The sequence below is a fragment of the Marmota marmota genome, unplaced genomic scaffold (genome assembly GCF_001458135.2).
Source record: "Marmota marmota marmota unplaced genomic scaffold, marMar, whole genome shotgun sequence".
Taxonomy (NCBI): Eukaryota; Metazoa; Chordata; class Mammalia; order Rodentia; family Sciuridae; genus Marmota; species Marmota marmota.
This window is the reverse complement of record NW_025999968.1, coordinates 61,255,233-61,270,059: the sequence shown is the minus strand read 5'-3', so window position 1 is coordinate 61,270,059 and position 14,827 is coordinate 61,255,233. Positions and strand designations below refer to the sequence as shown.

The following is a 14,827-nucleotide window of genomic DNA, read 5'->3' as shown; positions in this document are numbered from 1 at the left end:
CCCAGACGGGGCAGCTCTGGCCTTCCATCGCTCCCCCCAGACCCCTTCACATACAGTGTTTTGAGCCCCAGAGGTCCTGAGCCTCCCTTTGGGCATCCACAGCCAGGTCTGTTTCCTGAGCCGTTGGGAGCAGGCCTGGGTGAGTCTCGCTGCCCAATGGTGCCAGCAGCACACACAGTAAGATCAGATGGGTCCCCTGGCATAGCTTTGCTGGGTCTTGACCACCTTAAAATCCGGGCATCTGCAGAGCAGCGGGAGATGTGTATAAGAGACAGGCTGAGGACTTCCTCAGGACAAACCAGAAGTCTGGGCAGTTACTGCCCCTACACGGATGTCCCCAGGGGGCAAACACAGAGAAAGCCACATGCAAGCCATCCAAATAAAGTCCCAGACGCCAGTGACAGGGAAAATCTTAAGCACCACGAGGTCGAGACCCTGGCCCCNCCCCCCGGCTGCCCGTCACCTGTGACTTACAGGAGCACTGGCGTGTACTCTGTCGGCATCTGCATCTTGATGTGTCTTGGTGGCTTGCCTTTCATTGTCCTTTGGAAGCAGTGTCAACAGAACATGTGAGTCTGGGGGGTCACCTGCCCTGCCCTCGGGGGCTCCATGGGGTGTCCTCACTGACTGGGCCAGATGCAGGGTCTGGAGACGGGTGGCTGGGCAGGGTGTTGTGACAAGAGGCCCTGTCCTGAGTCGATGGCAGTCACGGAAATGGAGGACAAACAGAGCCCACGTCCCACCACAGGCCTGTGTCTGGCTCTGAAGCTGAAGGCTCTGTCCCCAGGTAGGGCATGACTCAATGGCTGACAGCTACAGCTCCCCGAGAGCACCGTTAGTGCACTAGCCTTCCCGAGGAACACAGAGGCATGGCGAGCTCTGTGGCTTTCGAAAGCGCAGCACGCCTTGTCATCCAGCAGGCACATCCGGTCAAGTGCAGGAGCGGGGCCTTGGCGCAGTGAGACAGTGGACACTGCGAGGTCAAGTGCAGGAGCGGGGCCTTGGTGCAGTGAGACAGTGGACACTGCGGGGCTGGCATCGCCTGCCTGGTGCTCAGGGGCTTCAGGCAGGGTGGACCCCTCCTGCAGGGGCTGAGGTCCTGGCGGTTAATTAGCCAGCGATTGTTTCTGTGACAGGCATCTGTCCCGAGAGCCCTGGGCAGGCTGAGGGCAAGCAGCAGGCACACGGCGACAGGCCGCAGCTGTAATCCCACCTTTTACAATTTGAAAACACCCCTATTTGAGTTTGAACTGCTTCAATCAAATAAAAATGATGATTCAAAGGCTTTCAAAAGAATCAGGAGACCTGCTGTAAAAAGATGCATAGAAGTGTGCCCTGTGGTGTGCCCTGTAGTTTCTGTGAATTTTATTTCATTCACAAAAGGGAAAAGTAGTCTAGCCACAGGATTATCTTCCAGGCTAAGGCAAGCGGGATATTTTTCCTAATTTTATTTCATGTTTTAGACAAGGCATCGCTGCTGCCCAGGCTGCCCCCAGCGCGTGGACTCAGGGGTCTCTGCCTCAGCTTCCCGAGCAGCTGGGACAGCGAGTGTTTGCTGCTGTAAAAGGACATTTCTCTAGAAGAAGCCTTTGGCAGACAGAAGGGTCGTGTTTAGGAAGGTCCTCACGTTTGTTCTCGGCTGGAGACATAGGGCTGCTGTGGCCCCTGTGGCCTGCGGTGGGCCTGGCTCAGCGCTGGCCTCTCCTTTTCTCTTAAAAGGCCTGCTCCTGAACTGCTCTCCTCTTAACTGATTCCTGAAAACCTAGTGGCAAAACAGCCAAGCACTGGGCATCTCTGCCTGGCACAGCCCTGCAGGGCCAGCCCGGGTTCTCGCTGAAGGGAACGCAGATCTGCTGAGGACAGGACTGCAGGGAGGGCTGGTGCAGGCGGCGTGGAGCTGGGCCTCGGCAGCCAGGCCAGTCCAGAACAAGAACCCTACTTCCTCTCCTGGGGCTCTCTTTATTGCCACTGTAATGTGGCTGGTTGGTTCAAGGACAAAGGGGGTTGCTCAGGCCCAACTCAGGCCTGCGTGGCCAGGACCTTGGGCAAAGGCACAAAGCTCCGGGAAGCAAGGCCAGATGGAAGGGAGGTGGAAGGTCATGACCAAGAATGAGCTCCAAAAGGAAAAGGTATTTTCCAAATGTACCCGTCACGTGCCCTTTCCTGGCTGGTCTCAGGAAAGCCCAGGCCATGGGGGTCCACAGAACATCTACTCTGTCCCCTAAGAAAGCCTGGAATATGGACACAGAGGAAGAGAAGAGGTCCCGGACACCCAGAGCTGAGAGTGTCAGTCTGACCAGGAATGTGAGCAAGGAAAGGGTGCGGACCCCGAGGGAGGTGTTGGCCGTGCTGGGGAAGCAGGGCGCCTTTGGAGGCTGGGAGGCTTCTCAGGCAGAGTAATGTGGTACCAGCTCTGAGCTGGGCCCGAGGGACATGGCAGACCCAGGGCCAGCACGGGCTCTCCCAGGGCTGCTTATCTCTGGAGAGCAAAGTCCTGTGCTGTCCTGCAGGAATGCACGCAGCCCCTGGCCTCTCGAAGGCCACAGCGCATGCTGCCCCACAGGCCACTCAGCGTCCGCTCAGCCTGTGAGGGCCTGGGAACTCCCAAGGAGGCCCCAGGCCAGAAGCCTCGAGAGCGGCCCCCTCCCGCTCTTTGCAGAGTGCAATCCTGGAGATGCCACAGGAGTTTTCTGCTTTTCGTCTCCTCTTGGCATGTTTGGGAGAGACGTCCCCTCTGTTCCTTCTCTGCAGACACCATGACGCTCACATGTCAACACAGCCCTTGTGCTTTACAGTTCAGTGTGTTCCCCAAACTTCTCGGGGGCTCTGGGGATCCCGGGCCTGGGGGGCTGCTGCAGGCACAGGTGACTCACAGGCACATGGCCACCAGGCCTTTGGCAGAGCCTCCGTGGGGGTGCTCAGCCCTCAGGCTGCTAGTCCTCTTTACGATGGGCTCCAGCTTCGTTAAGTCCTTTTCCTTGAAGAGCCCACCGTCTTCCACTGGACCAGGTTGCCCTAAAGCTACTCAAAATTCCCTCTTTCTTGTAAACATCTGAACACTGCTGCCACCTCCCCTGGTCTCCCTCCACTCGGGCTGGCCTGTCTCGTTTCTTCATTCTGCTGGGCTTTGCTGTCCGTCCCTCTGCTCTGGACCAGACGGATCCTGGCGTCCTTCTCAGGCGACTCCTGTCTGGTGTCTCAGCCCGGCCCTCCTCTCGGGCTGCTGCCTCCTGGCGGTTCTGGCTCTCTTCCCGCCTGCCCCCAAGCTGCCAGCTGCCAGCACCACATGCCAGCTGAAAGGCAGCACCAGGCTCCCTCTCCGTGTGCTCCTCGCCTCACCATGTCCAGCAGCCCTGCGGATCCCCAGGCGGGCTTCCTCCTCCCTGGGCCTGCTCCACCTCAGGTGGAGGCTTTCGGGGCTTGGGGTGGACTCAGATGCTTCTCAGACTCCTCCACTCAGTCAGGAAAGCACTCTGCCCTTCCTCAGAGCACCCCAGAGCCTGCTGTCCAGCGAGCCCAGGCATGGTCCTCCCACAGGACCGAGAGAGAGGCCTCCTAGGCCTCAGGGTCGCTCTGCTGCCCCCTCTGCTGCCTGCCTCCCTTCTCCTTAGGGAGCACAGCAGACATCCACACGCCAGGACATGCACACGCCAGGACATGCACACGCCAGTGATCCCCGCCCCTAGGAAGCCGAGGCAGCAGGATGGCAAGACCCAGGCCAGCCTGGGCAAGTCGGCAAGACCCTGGCTCAAAGTAAAAGGGCAAGGGCTGGGTCCCTAGCACCCCTGGATAAATAAATACAGGGCTGGGATGGAGCTCAGTGGTAGGTGCCCCTGGGTTCAAACCAAAGGGCAACAAAACCCCAGAGAACAAACATGGTGAGGAGATGCGACGCTGGGGCTTCTGCCTGAGACGGGGAGTCTGGGAGGGCTTTTGCCTCCACACAGGTGCACATGGGGGCCTCGAGACGGGAGGTAAAGAGAACTGGCCCCTCAGCACTCAGCTGGCCAAAGGGAGACGTGCCGTCCCACAGACGCAGCGTGGGGCTGCAGGGTGGTGTCCTCGCAGAGTGGCCTGGTCACATCAAGCACTCTGAGAGTCGGGGACACAGATGCCCTACACTGCTGCTCCCCAGGGGAAGGCCTGTCTTATACACTGTAATTTCGGTGCTACGTGCTCGCTGTGGATAAATAATGTGAAGGTCAAGTCTGTTAAGTGCATATAGATCTGGTTATGTAATTTCTTGGCTCAAAACCTTCTCATAGCTCCCTGCGTCACTCATAGAGGGCGTAAGTCCTTACAATGACCTTTGAGGACAACATGAGCTGCCCCTGGCATTTCTGCACCGCACCTAAATGGCTTTGCTCCAAAGAGCTGGAGTGGGAACAGAGGCACAGCCCCTGGAGCCATCCCAAAAGCTCAAAAACAGGCCTCAAAGGCATCAACAGATAGATGGCAGTCCCCCAACTCTTGTCGGCCCAACAGGCTTCAGTGGGGAAAACAAAATCCAGATGGTCGACAGCCTAGCTTTCAGTACAACCAGGACTCACCGGGTTCTCAAGAATCAGAAAACTATGTCCTGTTCCCAGGAGAAGAGTCAGTCCAGGGAAGTCGCCTCGGGTAGACAGAGGGCGAGCCCAGCAATGACACTAACACAGAATTATACCCCAGTGGAAGATCTAAAAGACCCGAGGGTGTGACAAGGAACAGGGAAGACCTCAAGTCAGAATCCACCGAGTAGCAACCAAAGTCCTGGGCAGGAAGAGCACAGATTGGGAATGAAAAGTTCACTGGATGAGATCATCAGTGGATCAGATGCCCCAGAGGGAGGATTCAGTGAGACTGAAGACAAAACAAAAAAAATCCTGAGAAAATTAAAACAAACAGAAAAAAGACTGGAACAAGGTGCACCATCCTGAGGTGGGGCCAGGCAGGCCGCCCCCTGCTCAGGGGACGAGGGTCCCAGCAGAGAAGGCAGGAAGGGAGCAGAACACACGCTTGATGAAAACCCTGACCCCAAGACTCCTCAGTGACCCCAGGGGGCAAACACAGAGAAAGCCACATGCAAGCCATCCAAATAAAGTCCCAGACGCCAGTGACAGGGAAAATCTTAAGCACCACGAGGTCGAGACCCTGGCCCCAGCGCTCTTGCGAGAAGCCAGCCAAAAGACAAAGCTGTGGTGCAAAACCTCGTGTGGCAGGGAGTACCTCCAAACCGAAGCTTCTCAGACCGCGAGGAGGCTGAGGCACGGAGCCCAGAGTGCAGGAGGAGGAGGAGGAGGACGGCTCACATGCAAACCTGCGTCCACGTGAAGAAGGACACGAGAACGGCTCCAGGCCAGGGGCGGGGGCCTCGATTCCACCTGCTCACTCTCACAGAGGAGCAGGAGAAGGGGAGAGCATGAAAAAGAACGGAGCAGAAAACAGGCAGCAAGACAGTAGATTTAAATACCCAAAGTTACACTGAGTGTGAAGGGTCTAGAGGGGTCAAGGTCAAGGTCAAGGCTGAGACGCAGAACGGAAGATGCTGCCCATGGAGGTCACTCCAAACCTACACACAGAGACGTAGGACAGGTGGCAAAGGACACAGCCTGAGAGCACCGGGGACAAAGGGCAAGGCCACTGGAATACAGAGGCTGACCTCTCCTCTCCCAGAGCAGAGAACTGAAGGTGCTGGGGACAGGGAAAGGATTCCACAGCCCGGGTCGGGCATTCCCAGACTCTGCTCTTGGTGCTCGCAGGACCGTCTGCCCCAAGGAAGCAGAGACCCAGAGGACCTGGATCCCCCCATCGACCTGCCCACAGACCCGCAGGACGTCCTGCCCAGCTGTGGAGCGGGCCTTCCTTCCGGCGCTCAGGGAGGAGCCGCCAGGGCAGGCCACAGCTGCATGACCTCGGGACCAGGGAGTGCATTCGCTGACCACAGTGGGATTCACTTGGACATCCACGATAGGAAGATCCTGGGTAGGACTCAAGTACCCCAAGTTCAAACAATACATCTCTAAATACCAGTGGGTCAGAGGAGAAACCACAGGTAAACTGAAAAGGAAACGCAACACCAGAACGTTTATGAGATCATGCTCACAGGGAAATCCTCAGCTTTCCGCCATTCTCATCACATAGTTCTAAAATCAATAGAGCTTCTACCTTTAGAAGCTAGTGGGAAAAATACCTGGAGAGCGTAGAAGGAAGTAAATAAGAAAGAGAAGGATCGATACAACAGAAATGGAGACGACCAATGCAACCCAAAGCCGGCTCTTGGAAATCACAAGCCAATAAAATCATAACTAGTTACACAGATTAATTTTTAAAGGTAGAAGATACAAACGACATTCCCGCATCACACAGCAGTGTTTTGGTCAAGGTGGCCTGCATGTACGAGGGTGGCCCAAGGCCTTGCATGGCCTGATGATGCTGCGGCACTTTTTTTTTGTTTTTTTGGTACTGGGGATTGAACCCAGGGGCACTCGACCACTGAGCCCCATCCCAGCCCTATTTTGTATTTTATTTAGAGACAGGGTCTCTAAATTGAGTTGCTTAGTGCCTTGCTTTTGCTGAGGTTGGCTTTGAACTCCTGCCTTAGCCACAGGAGCCACTGGGATCACAGGCGAGAGCCACCACGGCCGGCATGCTGCAGCATCTTAATGAGCTTGCTTTGGTGTTTGTACAACAGAATCACCCAATGTCACATTTCTCAGGATGTCCCCCAGGTCAGGCGACTAATGACGGCACTGTTGTCCGGATGAGGGAGGATTTCACTAAAACTTACAGACATGAGAAGGATGACAAGGTCATATTTCAACCTTCATATGCCAATAAATTCTGAGGCAGCTGAACAGAAACAGCCTGGGGACACCCAGCACTGGGAGGACGTGCAGTGGCCCCACACTTTGAAAGACCCTGCGGATGGTGCTCACTGAGCGGGCACCGCTCCACGTACCCCGGCAAGCCTGCTCGTGGGCATTTACCAACTGCCCCATGAAGGCTTGCCTGGAGTGCCCAGGGCAGCTTTGTTCCCAAAGCCCCCAGGAGGAAGTAGTGTGAACGTCCATCCGTGAACGAAGGGAAAACACGCTTGGCGCATCCCACAGCGTGGAAACTACTCAGCAACAAAAAAAGAGAACCGTCTGTGCACACTGTAGCCAGGAGGGGTCTCAGAACCACGCGGAGTCCAAAAGAGGGCAGATTCTCCCAAGACCAACCTAACGATGGCATCCAAACACAGGTCAGGTGGCGACTGAGATGATCGGGGCAGGGCACAGAGAACCTTTCCAGGTGGTGTCCACATTCTGCAGCCTGATTTTGGTGACGGGAGACACGGACATACAAAGTTTTAAAAACTCATCAAATTATGCACTTAAATGGGGCCATTTTATTACGCATCACTAGTACATAAATAAAAGTGATTTAAAAACCTAAAAGGAAATGGAGTTGTAACGAAATACCACGGCTGACTGGCTGAGGCACCCTGAGAAGCCCTGTGGGTCGGAAGCCTGCCTTTGCCGCCCGTGGACAATGGGGGACAGGCACCAGGCTCCTGGAGATACAGGGGAATGTCACCTGGCACCTGCTGAGTCCTCAGGGTCAGGGTAGGGACTTGGATGGGCCGTCTCCACAGCAGCAGAGGGTCTCAGATTCTGTGACAGCATCAGACTGCACATGCACACACTTAAGTAGTTTATCTCCAACTTCCTTTTTCCTTTTGATTTAAAAAATGATAGCAGGGCCTTACCAGACAGTTGCTTGACGGCCACTGGTCTCACTTTGTAGGGAGTTCTGCAAAAGAGATGACAGTTACACTGAGAAGCCGTCCAGGGCGCTGCACATCTGCTGTGAGAGATAAGCACGCTAGAGCACTGGGATCAGCAGATTAGGGCTTTGTGTGTGCTCCAAAAGGGACCCAGGGCCTTGTGCACCCTGAGCACAGGCTCCACCACTGAGCCACATCCCAGACCCATCGCTGTTTTTTAAAATTAGGTTCTTTGGCTGTTCCAACCACCTCATACAGATAAATTCTAAACATTTTAAGTATACATTCAGGTGATGAACTTTCTTTATAAGGTTCATATTTGGTCACTGAAACAAACGTGGACATCACAACCACTACTGATGGGGGATGCAGTTCCAAGTTGGGATGCCATGGCCTGAACCCCCCAGCGCCTGGCCGAGGCAGGCAGGCTCCCTCCTGTCTGCACAGCGGGATCTCTGAGCAACGGTACCCCACATGGACAAGAGTGAACGTACCAGCTCCATGGTGATGTCACCCCAGTGATCACGAGACCCAGAGAGGCTGGGCAGATGACATCGGCAGTACATGTGACAGACGACAGTGTACTGTCACCGTTGCAGGGACGTTTAGCCAAGGGCTGGGAAAGGGCCTGAAGCCAGTGGACACTAGGCAAAGAACAGACTCCAGCCAGGAGGGACTGGAAAAGCACACTAAGGAGCCAGCCCCAGGAGAGGCCATCTCTACCCAGCAGTCTAGCAGCATTTAAACCTGATGGCAGGAGGCTGAAAGGGCCTGGGGACAGTGGTGGGTGTGACGGCGTGACCTTGACAAGCAGCCCAGCTGCACTGATCAGACTGTGCAATCCTCGCCTGGTGAGAGAGCTGAGGCACCACGGGTCTAGATTAAACGTCAGACCCGGGACCGGCAGATGTCATCTGTCACGTCACTCACTTGCTTGTTCATTCGTTTCCTGCTCTGTGGGGCCCACGCAGTCAGTGCTGGTGACGTCAGGGACCCAGAGGCTCCCGCCCCTAGGCACTGACACTGCAGGTCAAACTAGGCTGACAGGCAGGTGCTACCACGCAGGGCTCAGAGCTGCGAGTACCCTGCCACCAGGGGTGGAGGACACATGCACGTCCAGCAGTCTGAACACAGGCAATCCCAGCCCCCAGGCCATGTTGAAGTCCTCACCCCAAGGTGGCAGTGACAGGAGGTGGGGACTCTGGGAGGTCATCGGGTTTGGGTGAAGTCATGAGGAAGGGGCCCCATGGATGGAATTTTCGTCCTCCTAAGTGGACAGAGGGAACAGAAGTCCCTCTCTGTGCCATGTGAGGAGCAGAAAACAAGAAGGCTGCTGTCCGAGGAGCAGGAGGCCCTCCCGGGGACCCCCATCTCGGCTTCCTGCCTATTGCCTGAGCTGCACATCTGGTCTGTGTCACAGTGACACTCGACGTCTCGTGCAGTTGTTATCGACTGCAGGGGTCCGTCAGGTCACTGTCACAGACAGCAAGGTCACTGTCACATACAGCGACCTCACTTCCGGAAGAGGACAGCACGGAAAATGAGGGTCACGGCTCCAAACTGCAGCGCGAGCAGCACCTGGCCTGACACCTGTGTGGCGTGGCGAGCCTTCAGTCTCAGCACCCGTGGGGCATGAAGTGCTGGCACTCTGCGTGGGCACAAGGGCTCTACCCTCTCAGGAGCGGGTCCCCTTCCAGAGGTGAGTCCACACCTGCACATCTCCCAGCCTCAGGAGGCCCCTCCAAAGGCGGGGCTCCTTCCTCGGCAGAGGCTGTGTCATAAACGCTGTCTGGCCCAGGTCAGATAAGCAGGGTTGGTAGACCCACGTGGGCTTGAAGAGAGGTCCAAGTGGCGGGCGGAGCTTGAAGCCTGGGGAGGTTAGGGACCTCACTGATAGCCACGTGGGACAAGTTGGGGGCCAGGGCCGGCCTTGGGACCAGGGCCCCTGCGGAGTCCCTGGGTCAGCACTGCTCAGGCAGGAGAGAGGCTGCCCCAGGGCTGGAGGATGGGAGCGAAGGGGCCGTGAGGAGAGGGGTGGCGGCCTCTGCTCCCCTCTCCCCTCCTTCCCTGTTTCTGCTCCTGCAGCTCTCTGCTGTGAGTGGCACACAGGATGGGCATCGGTGGTCAGGGGAGCCTGGGTCCTAGTGGACACAGGAAGGGGCTTCCTCTGCCCTCCCCTGAGAGGGAGCAAAGGCTTTTCTTTCCTCCTTGTCCTTTTTCTTGGCCCCTGAAATCAATGCTGGAGGTGGCAGGGGTGGTGACTAGGACCAGGAGAGAAGAGTCCAGGGGCTGGGGTGGATGATTGCACTTTGGTGGGGCTGGGACAGAGCAGGAGGGGGCATCTCTGGGCAGGATGCTGAGGATGCCCCGTGGCCCTGATGTGCGGCAGGCTTGTCCAGACCCTCTGTGGCTGCAGTGCCCTGGGGCTGCTGGCCCAAGGGCCATGTGACCTGCTCAAGCACCCCACCAGCTTGGGTGAGCTGAGCAAGGAGAACAACGGGCCAGTCGCAGAGGCGAAGGCGGGTGTGGACCTGGACATGGACTCCGGGCAGCTGTGGACCTCCCAGGCGCTGGGGCCAGGCTCCCAGGGCTGCGTTTCTTGCCGCTGGGGATTATCTTGACTGCTGGTTCCTTGATCCTCTCACAGAAGTGATGCTTTGAGCCAGCTGCAGCGCCTCTGGGCTGGAGAAGCTCCTGGTTCTGGGTCAAGTCCCATCCTCATCCTTCCCCAGCAACAGGGGAAGCCACTCCCTCTTTGGAGGATAAGCTTGCCTTGAGCTTCTGTGGTGTCTGAGCTGGACGAAGAGGCTTGGAGCCAGCCCAGAACCCAGAGGCATTGACCCCAGCAGTGGGACGGCCACTGGGCCACCCTGCATGTGTGTGGCAGACAGCTGTGTTGCTCACAGGTGGCTGACCCCAGAGCCAGCAGGAGCGCCTGCGTTCTGGCTGTGTGGGCTGCTCTGCCCTCCCTCTCCATAAGCTGTCACCCGCCCTGATGTCTCTGCCCGCGATGCCAGCGTCTGTTCTCCTTCGCCAAGGGGCCAGAGGCCGCAGTGACAGAAACAGAGGGGGGCCGAGAGTAAGAGGACCCCTGGGTGAGCTGGACAGCACTGCATCCAGGGCCCCCTCCCTGGGGGAGAGCTCTGGGGTTGTCCAACTGGAGTAAGGATGTGTCTTTATGTTTCTGTTGGTCGTTAGGAATCCAGGGTTGCTCGGGAGTCAGTCTGCTTTCTTGCCAGCTCCAAACAAGAGCAGGAGCCAATCACCCTGGGGTCCTGCAGCTGGCCTGTGGCTGCGGGGTGATTGCACACGCTGCTCCGCAGGCTCGCTGGGTGAACCCAACATCCCAGCAGCTGGGTTCCCAGCCACAGGAAGGGTGGGCTCTGGACCGGCAGAGGGGGAGGAACACAGAGGGAGCACAGGGTGGGGAAGTGCAGGGATGTATGCAGAGGGGAGGGGCCTGCTGGGCTGGGGACAAGGACATGAAGGTGGACTGGGGCCAGTGTTCCCAATGCAAGGTCTGGACCACACTCCACAGGTCTCCAAGAACTCTGTGCGGGGAGCAAGCAGGTGAGGGCTGAGTTTTCTGGAAAGCAGGACTGGAGTGGGGGTCCTTGATGGGGAGCAGAGGACACTCCCTCCATGAGACCCAGCGTCTGAGCTGGGAGCTGGCCATACACTCTGGAGGAAGGCCTCAGGGAGAGGTGTGCTCTCATGGAAGGACCAGAAGACCACGGTCTAGGGGTGGGAACGGAGACAGAGAGGGCCAAGGAGCATCCAGCTGCAGGGACAGTGCAGCGGGACCACCCCCCTGATGGGGATGGAGGTAGGTCAGGAGCTCTGGGGATCTGGAGAAGATCTCGTGAAAAGCCCCCGTGAACATGCAGCTCAAAGAATCCAGGTATGTGGACACCAGGCACCTGAGCAGACTCCCTGCCCAGAGGTAGTGCCTCAGTCCGAGGCTGCGGAGCCCAGGAGGAGACTGCGTCCAGGTAACGGCAGGGTCCTCACACTGCATCTGCATTAGAAAGGCATTTATCCAGATCCCGTGAGCAGAGTCGAGCTGAGCAGAGCCGGGCCAAGCACTTGTTCAGAGTGTAGGCTCTGGAGGGCTTTTTTCTGGTGTGTCTGAGGCTTTCCTCCTTCAGGAGGCCCCAGGGCCAGGGTGGCAGGCTGGCCAAGGTGTGCTGCCCCTATATCCTGTGCAGTCCACCTGCCTCTGCAGACACCTGCTTGAACTCAGTGCAGGAGAAAAGAGCAGCTTTGCAGTCGGCTTGCACTGCGAGACCCCCGCCACTGAGGTGACTTCAGGCCTGAGGGGGTCAGGGGTATCGGGGTCATGGGTCGGTCGGCAGCCCTCCCCTGGGAGGGGATCTGGGCAGGTGGGCTGGAGCGGAGATGTGTGTGCCCCGCTGGGGTCTTTGGGGAGTCCGTTAGTGGTGGCTCTGGGGAGTCTTAAAACTGAGAGTCAAAGCAAGAGGAGTGACCAGAGACTGTCCTCCAGACAGGAAAGTGATGGGCATGGCTGGATGGAGGAGGCCTGGCTGAGGCCTTGAGGTGACGGGGACAGTGCTGGCCATGTCCACTGAGACCTTGCTGACCAGGACCACAGCCTTCCGCAAGCAGGAGGAAGGAGGTTTGCCAGGTGCCGGACACTCAGGTCCACATGCCTGCGGGGGGCCAGTGGGGCCCGGATGGAGAGAGCTCAGCCCACCCTGTCACTGGAGCCCGAGTATCTTGACATTGTCATTATGTGCAAGGGCCTGCCTGGTGTGTGCTTCCTGTGTGGGCTCAGAGCTGCCCATGGACAACTGGGCTAGACGCTGATGACCAGACCAACAGGCTCCATAACCTGTAATGAGTCCTTGGAGGCTGGTCAGTGAGGAGCAGGGGACCCAGAGCCGGCCCTGAGGGGCGGCCTGCACCAATGACTCACCAACTCACCCCACCCCTGGAGAGAGCAGGGTGTGGACTTTGCCTTGCTTGGTGGCAAACGAGGTGCAGATGACTGGGGACTTCCAGGCTACCTGGTGAAGGGACCCGTCACTGGCTTGAGGGTTCCTGCTCCGTGTCCTCCTTGGGCCACGTTCTGCAGATTTTCACAGAGGCACGGTAGCCGACTGTTCCTCACTTTCTAGGCCCCAGCCACCTCTCCCTTCTGTGCCCAGAACGTTCCAGCATTGCCCCGAGTAGGTCAGTGCTCAGGGTCTCGAGGACTCTCCTAGAGCCCTTCCTGAGTTAGTGCAGGGACCCCAGGGCCAGGCACTGCCACGTAAGTGCTGCCATGTGCCTCCGTTTCCGGTCTGCACACACCTCCTCACAGGCTCCGGTCGGGGAGGAAACACGGATTCATGCAAGAAAACAAGAGAATCCCCCTGCCCCCATCCTGCTCCCTCATCCCCCCCCCCCCCCGCCCACCCTGCGTAGAGTCAGTTAAAGCCGCGGCTCACGTGGTGCGGCCGGGTCAGGAGTGAGCTGCAGAGCAGCTGAGCCGCCCCTTACCGTTCTGAATTTGCCGGCATGGTGGGGTCGATGGAGACCATGGCGTCGTCTGTGGTCAGGAGGGAGATGGTTGTGTTCCTGAAAGACACCCACGTCAGCCTTTCCCCCAGAGTCACGCACCTGCCCGCTGCCCCCACGGACAGGTGCAGAAAGAACCAGGACACAAGGAGAGGAGGGGCAGGCGTCCCAAGGGCAGCTGGCGAGGGCCAAGGGGCGGCAGGTGGTCCTTGACACACTGACCCACCCCGGATGAAGCTGGTGGCTGAGTGCAGCCTGGGGCGGGAGAGACCTAAACAATTCAGAACAGGAACTGGAGCGCGTCTGACTGACAGAGACGGGGACTGGAAAACCGCGGGTCAAAGATCTGACCTGTGGTCTGCGCGGACCTGCGGGTCTGCAGAGGAGGGCTCGGGCTCACCCTCCTACTCCAGGGCCACCTGAACTGCACAGAGCTCGCCCTCCTCCTGACATGGTACGGGGAGTCTCCGCCAGCCTGCCATCTTTGGAGGCCTCTTAGAGCTGTGCTACCGCCACCGAGTTGCTGAGGCTCTCTGCTCCAGTTGTGGATTTTTAAATCCCAGGCAATGAAGGTGTCGGAGGTGCCGTGAATACCAGAGTTGTGATGAATGATGACATGCACACATTTCTCAGCACAGTGCTTAGTACACTGTACCCCAAGATACCCCCAACGGTGAGCTGTTTTTGTTGCCAGGAACGGCCATCTGCCACGATTTCAGGCCCATGACCTCATCGAGTCTCCCTCTCCTTACCTGTCTGTGAAAAGCTTCCACTGTCCTCCTGACCCCTCTTCTTTGACCCTGACTCTAACCTGAGGGTTACTATGCCAGCACCACTCCTGATGGCCCTTTATGATCAGAAAGGTGGGGTGCAGGCTGAGCATCTCTTACTAAACGCGGGAGACCGGAGCATTTTGGATTTGGGACTTGGTCGGATTTCGTGAAGCTTGTGTCTACTTAATGCGGTATGCTGGGGACAGGACCCAAGTCTCAACAGGAATCCACGTGCTTCCCCACAGGCAGCCTGAAGACACTGCGGTGCAGTGTTTCTAGTGTCCCTGTGTGTCACTGCGGCCTCACAGTGGCACTCAAAGCAGTTTAGGTTTTGGAGAATTATGGATTTCAGATTTTTGGATTAGAGATGCTCAACCCGTAATTAGAAATTCACTAGCTTGTTGTATGAACTTGATTTAGGAAAATAACTCCTAGGGAATCCCAAGGACTCTATTAGTCCCTCCACGTGGTGTGGACTGTCAGGAGTGAGATGAGCTGCCGCTTACCCTTCTGAACCGGTTCTGAATTCAGACTTTCCTGCAACGGTCAATTTAGAAAACCACGGACCTGTGTTCTTTTTTAATTGACTGCTACAGGAAAGTCTGAATTCCACGCAGGGATGGGGAGTGCGGGCGGGACTAGGAAGGAGGAGGGTTGTCTTGTTCTCTTGCAGGAACCTTCTTTCCCCCTCAAGAGGAGCATTGTGTTGAATGTTGACCCCTGGGACAGAAAGGCCACCTAGGAGGGTGAGGGGCTGGGAACACCCCCCCCCCCCCCCCCCCCC

General features: G+C 57.4%; 1 protein-coding gene across 4 annotated transcripts in view; it reads right to left on the bottom strand.

The window, feature by feature from the left end:
- The window catches only part of Pde9a (phosphodiesterase 9A), a 56,551-nt gene that overhangs the window by 41,394 nt on the left and 330 nt on the right, over nucleotides 1–14,827 (bottom strand). For 3 of the 4 annotated variants that reach the window (XM_015478806.2, XM_015478807.2, XM_048803726.1), the window contains exons 2-3: nucleotides 13,253–13,330; nucleotides 7,733–7,776 (exon numbers count right to left, since the gene is read on the bottom strand). In XM_015478806.2, the coding sequence (XP_015334292.1) occupies nucleotides 7,733–7,776; nucleotides 13,253–13,330 (122 nt within the window). Of the gene's footprint in view, nucleotides 1–7,732; nucleotides 7,777–13,252; nucleotides 13,332–14,827 lie in introns of those variants that run through there. The other variant, XM_048803730.1, reaches the window with a different exon arrangement.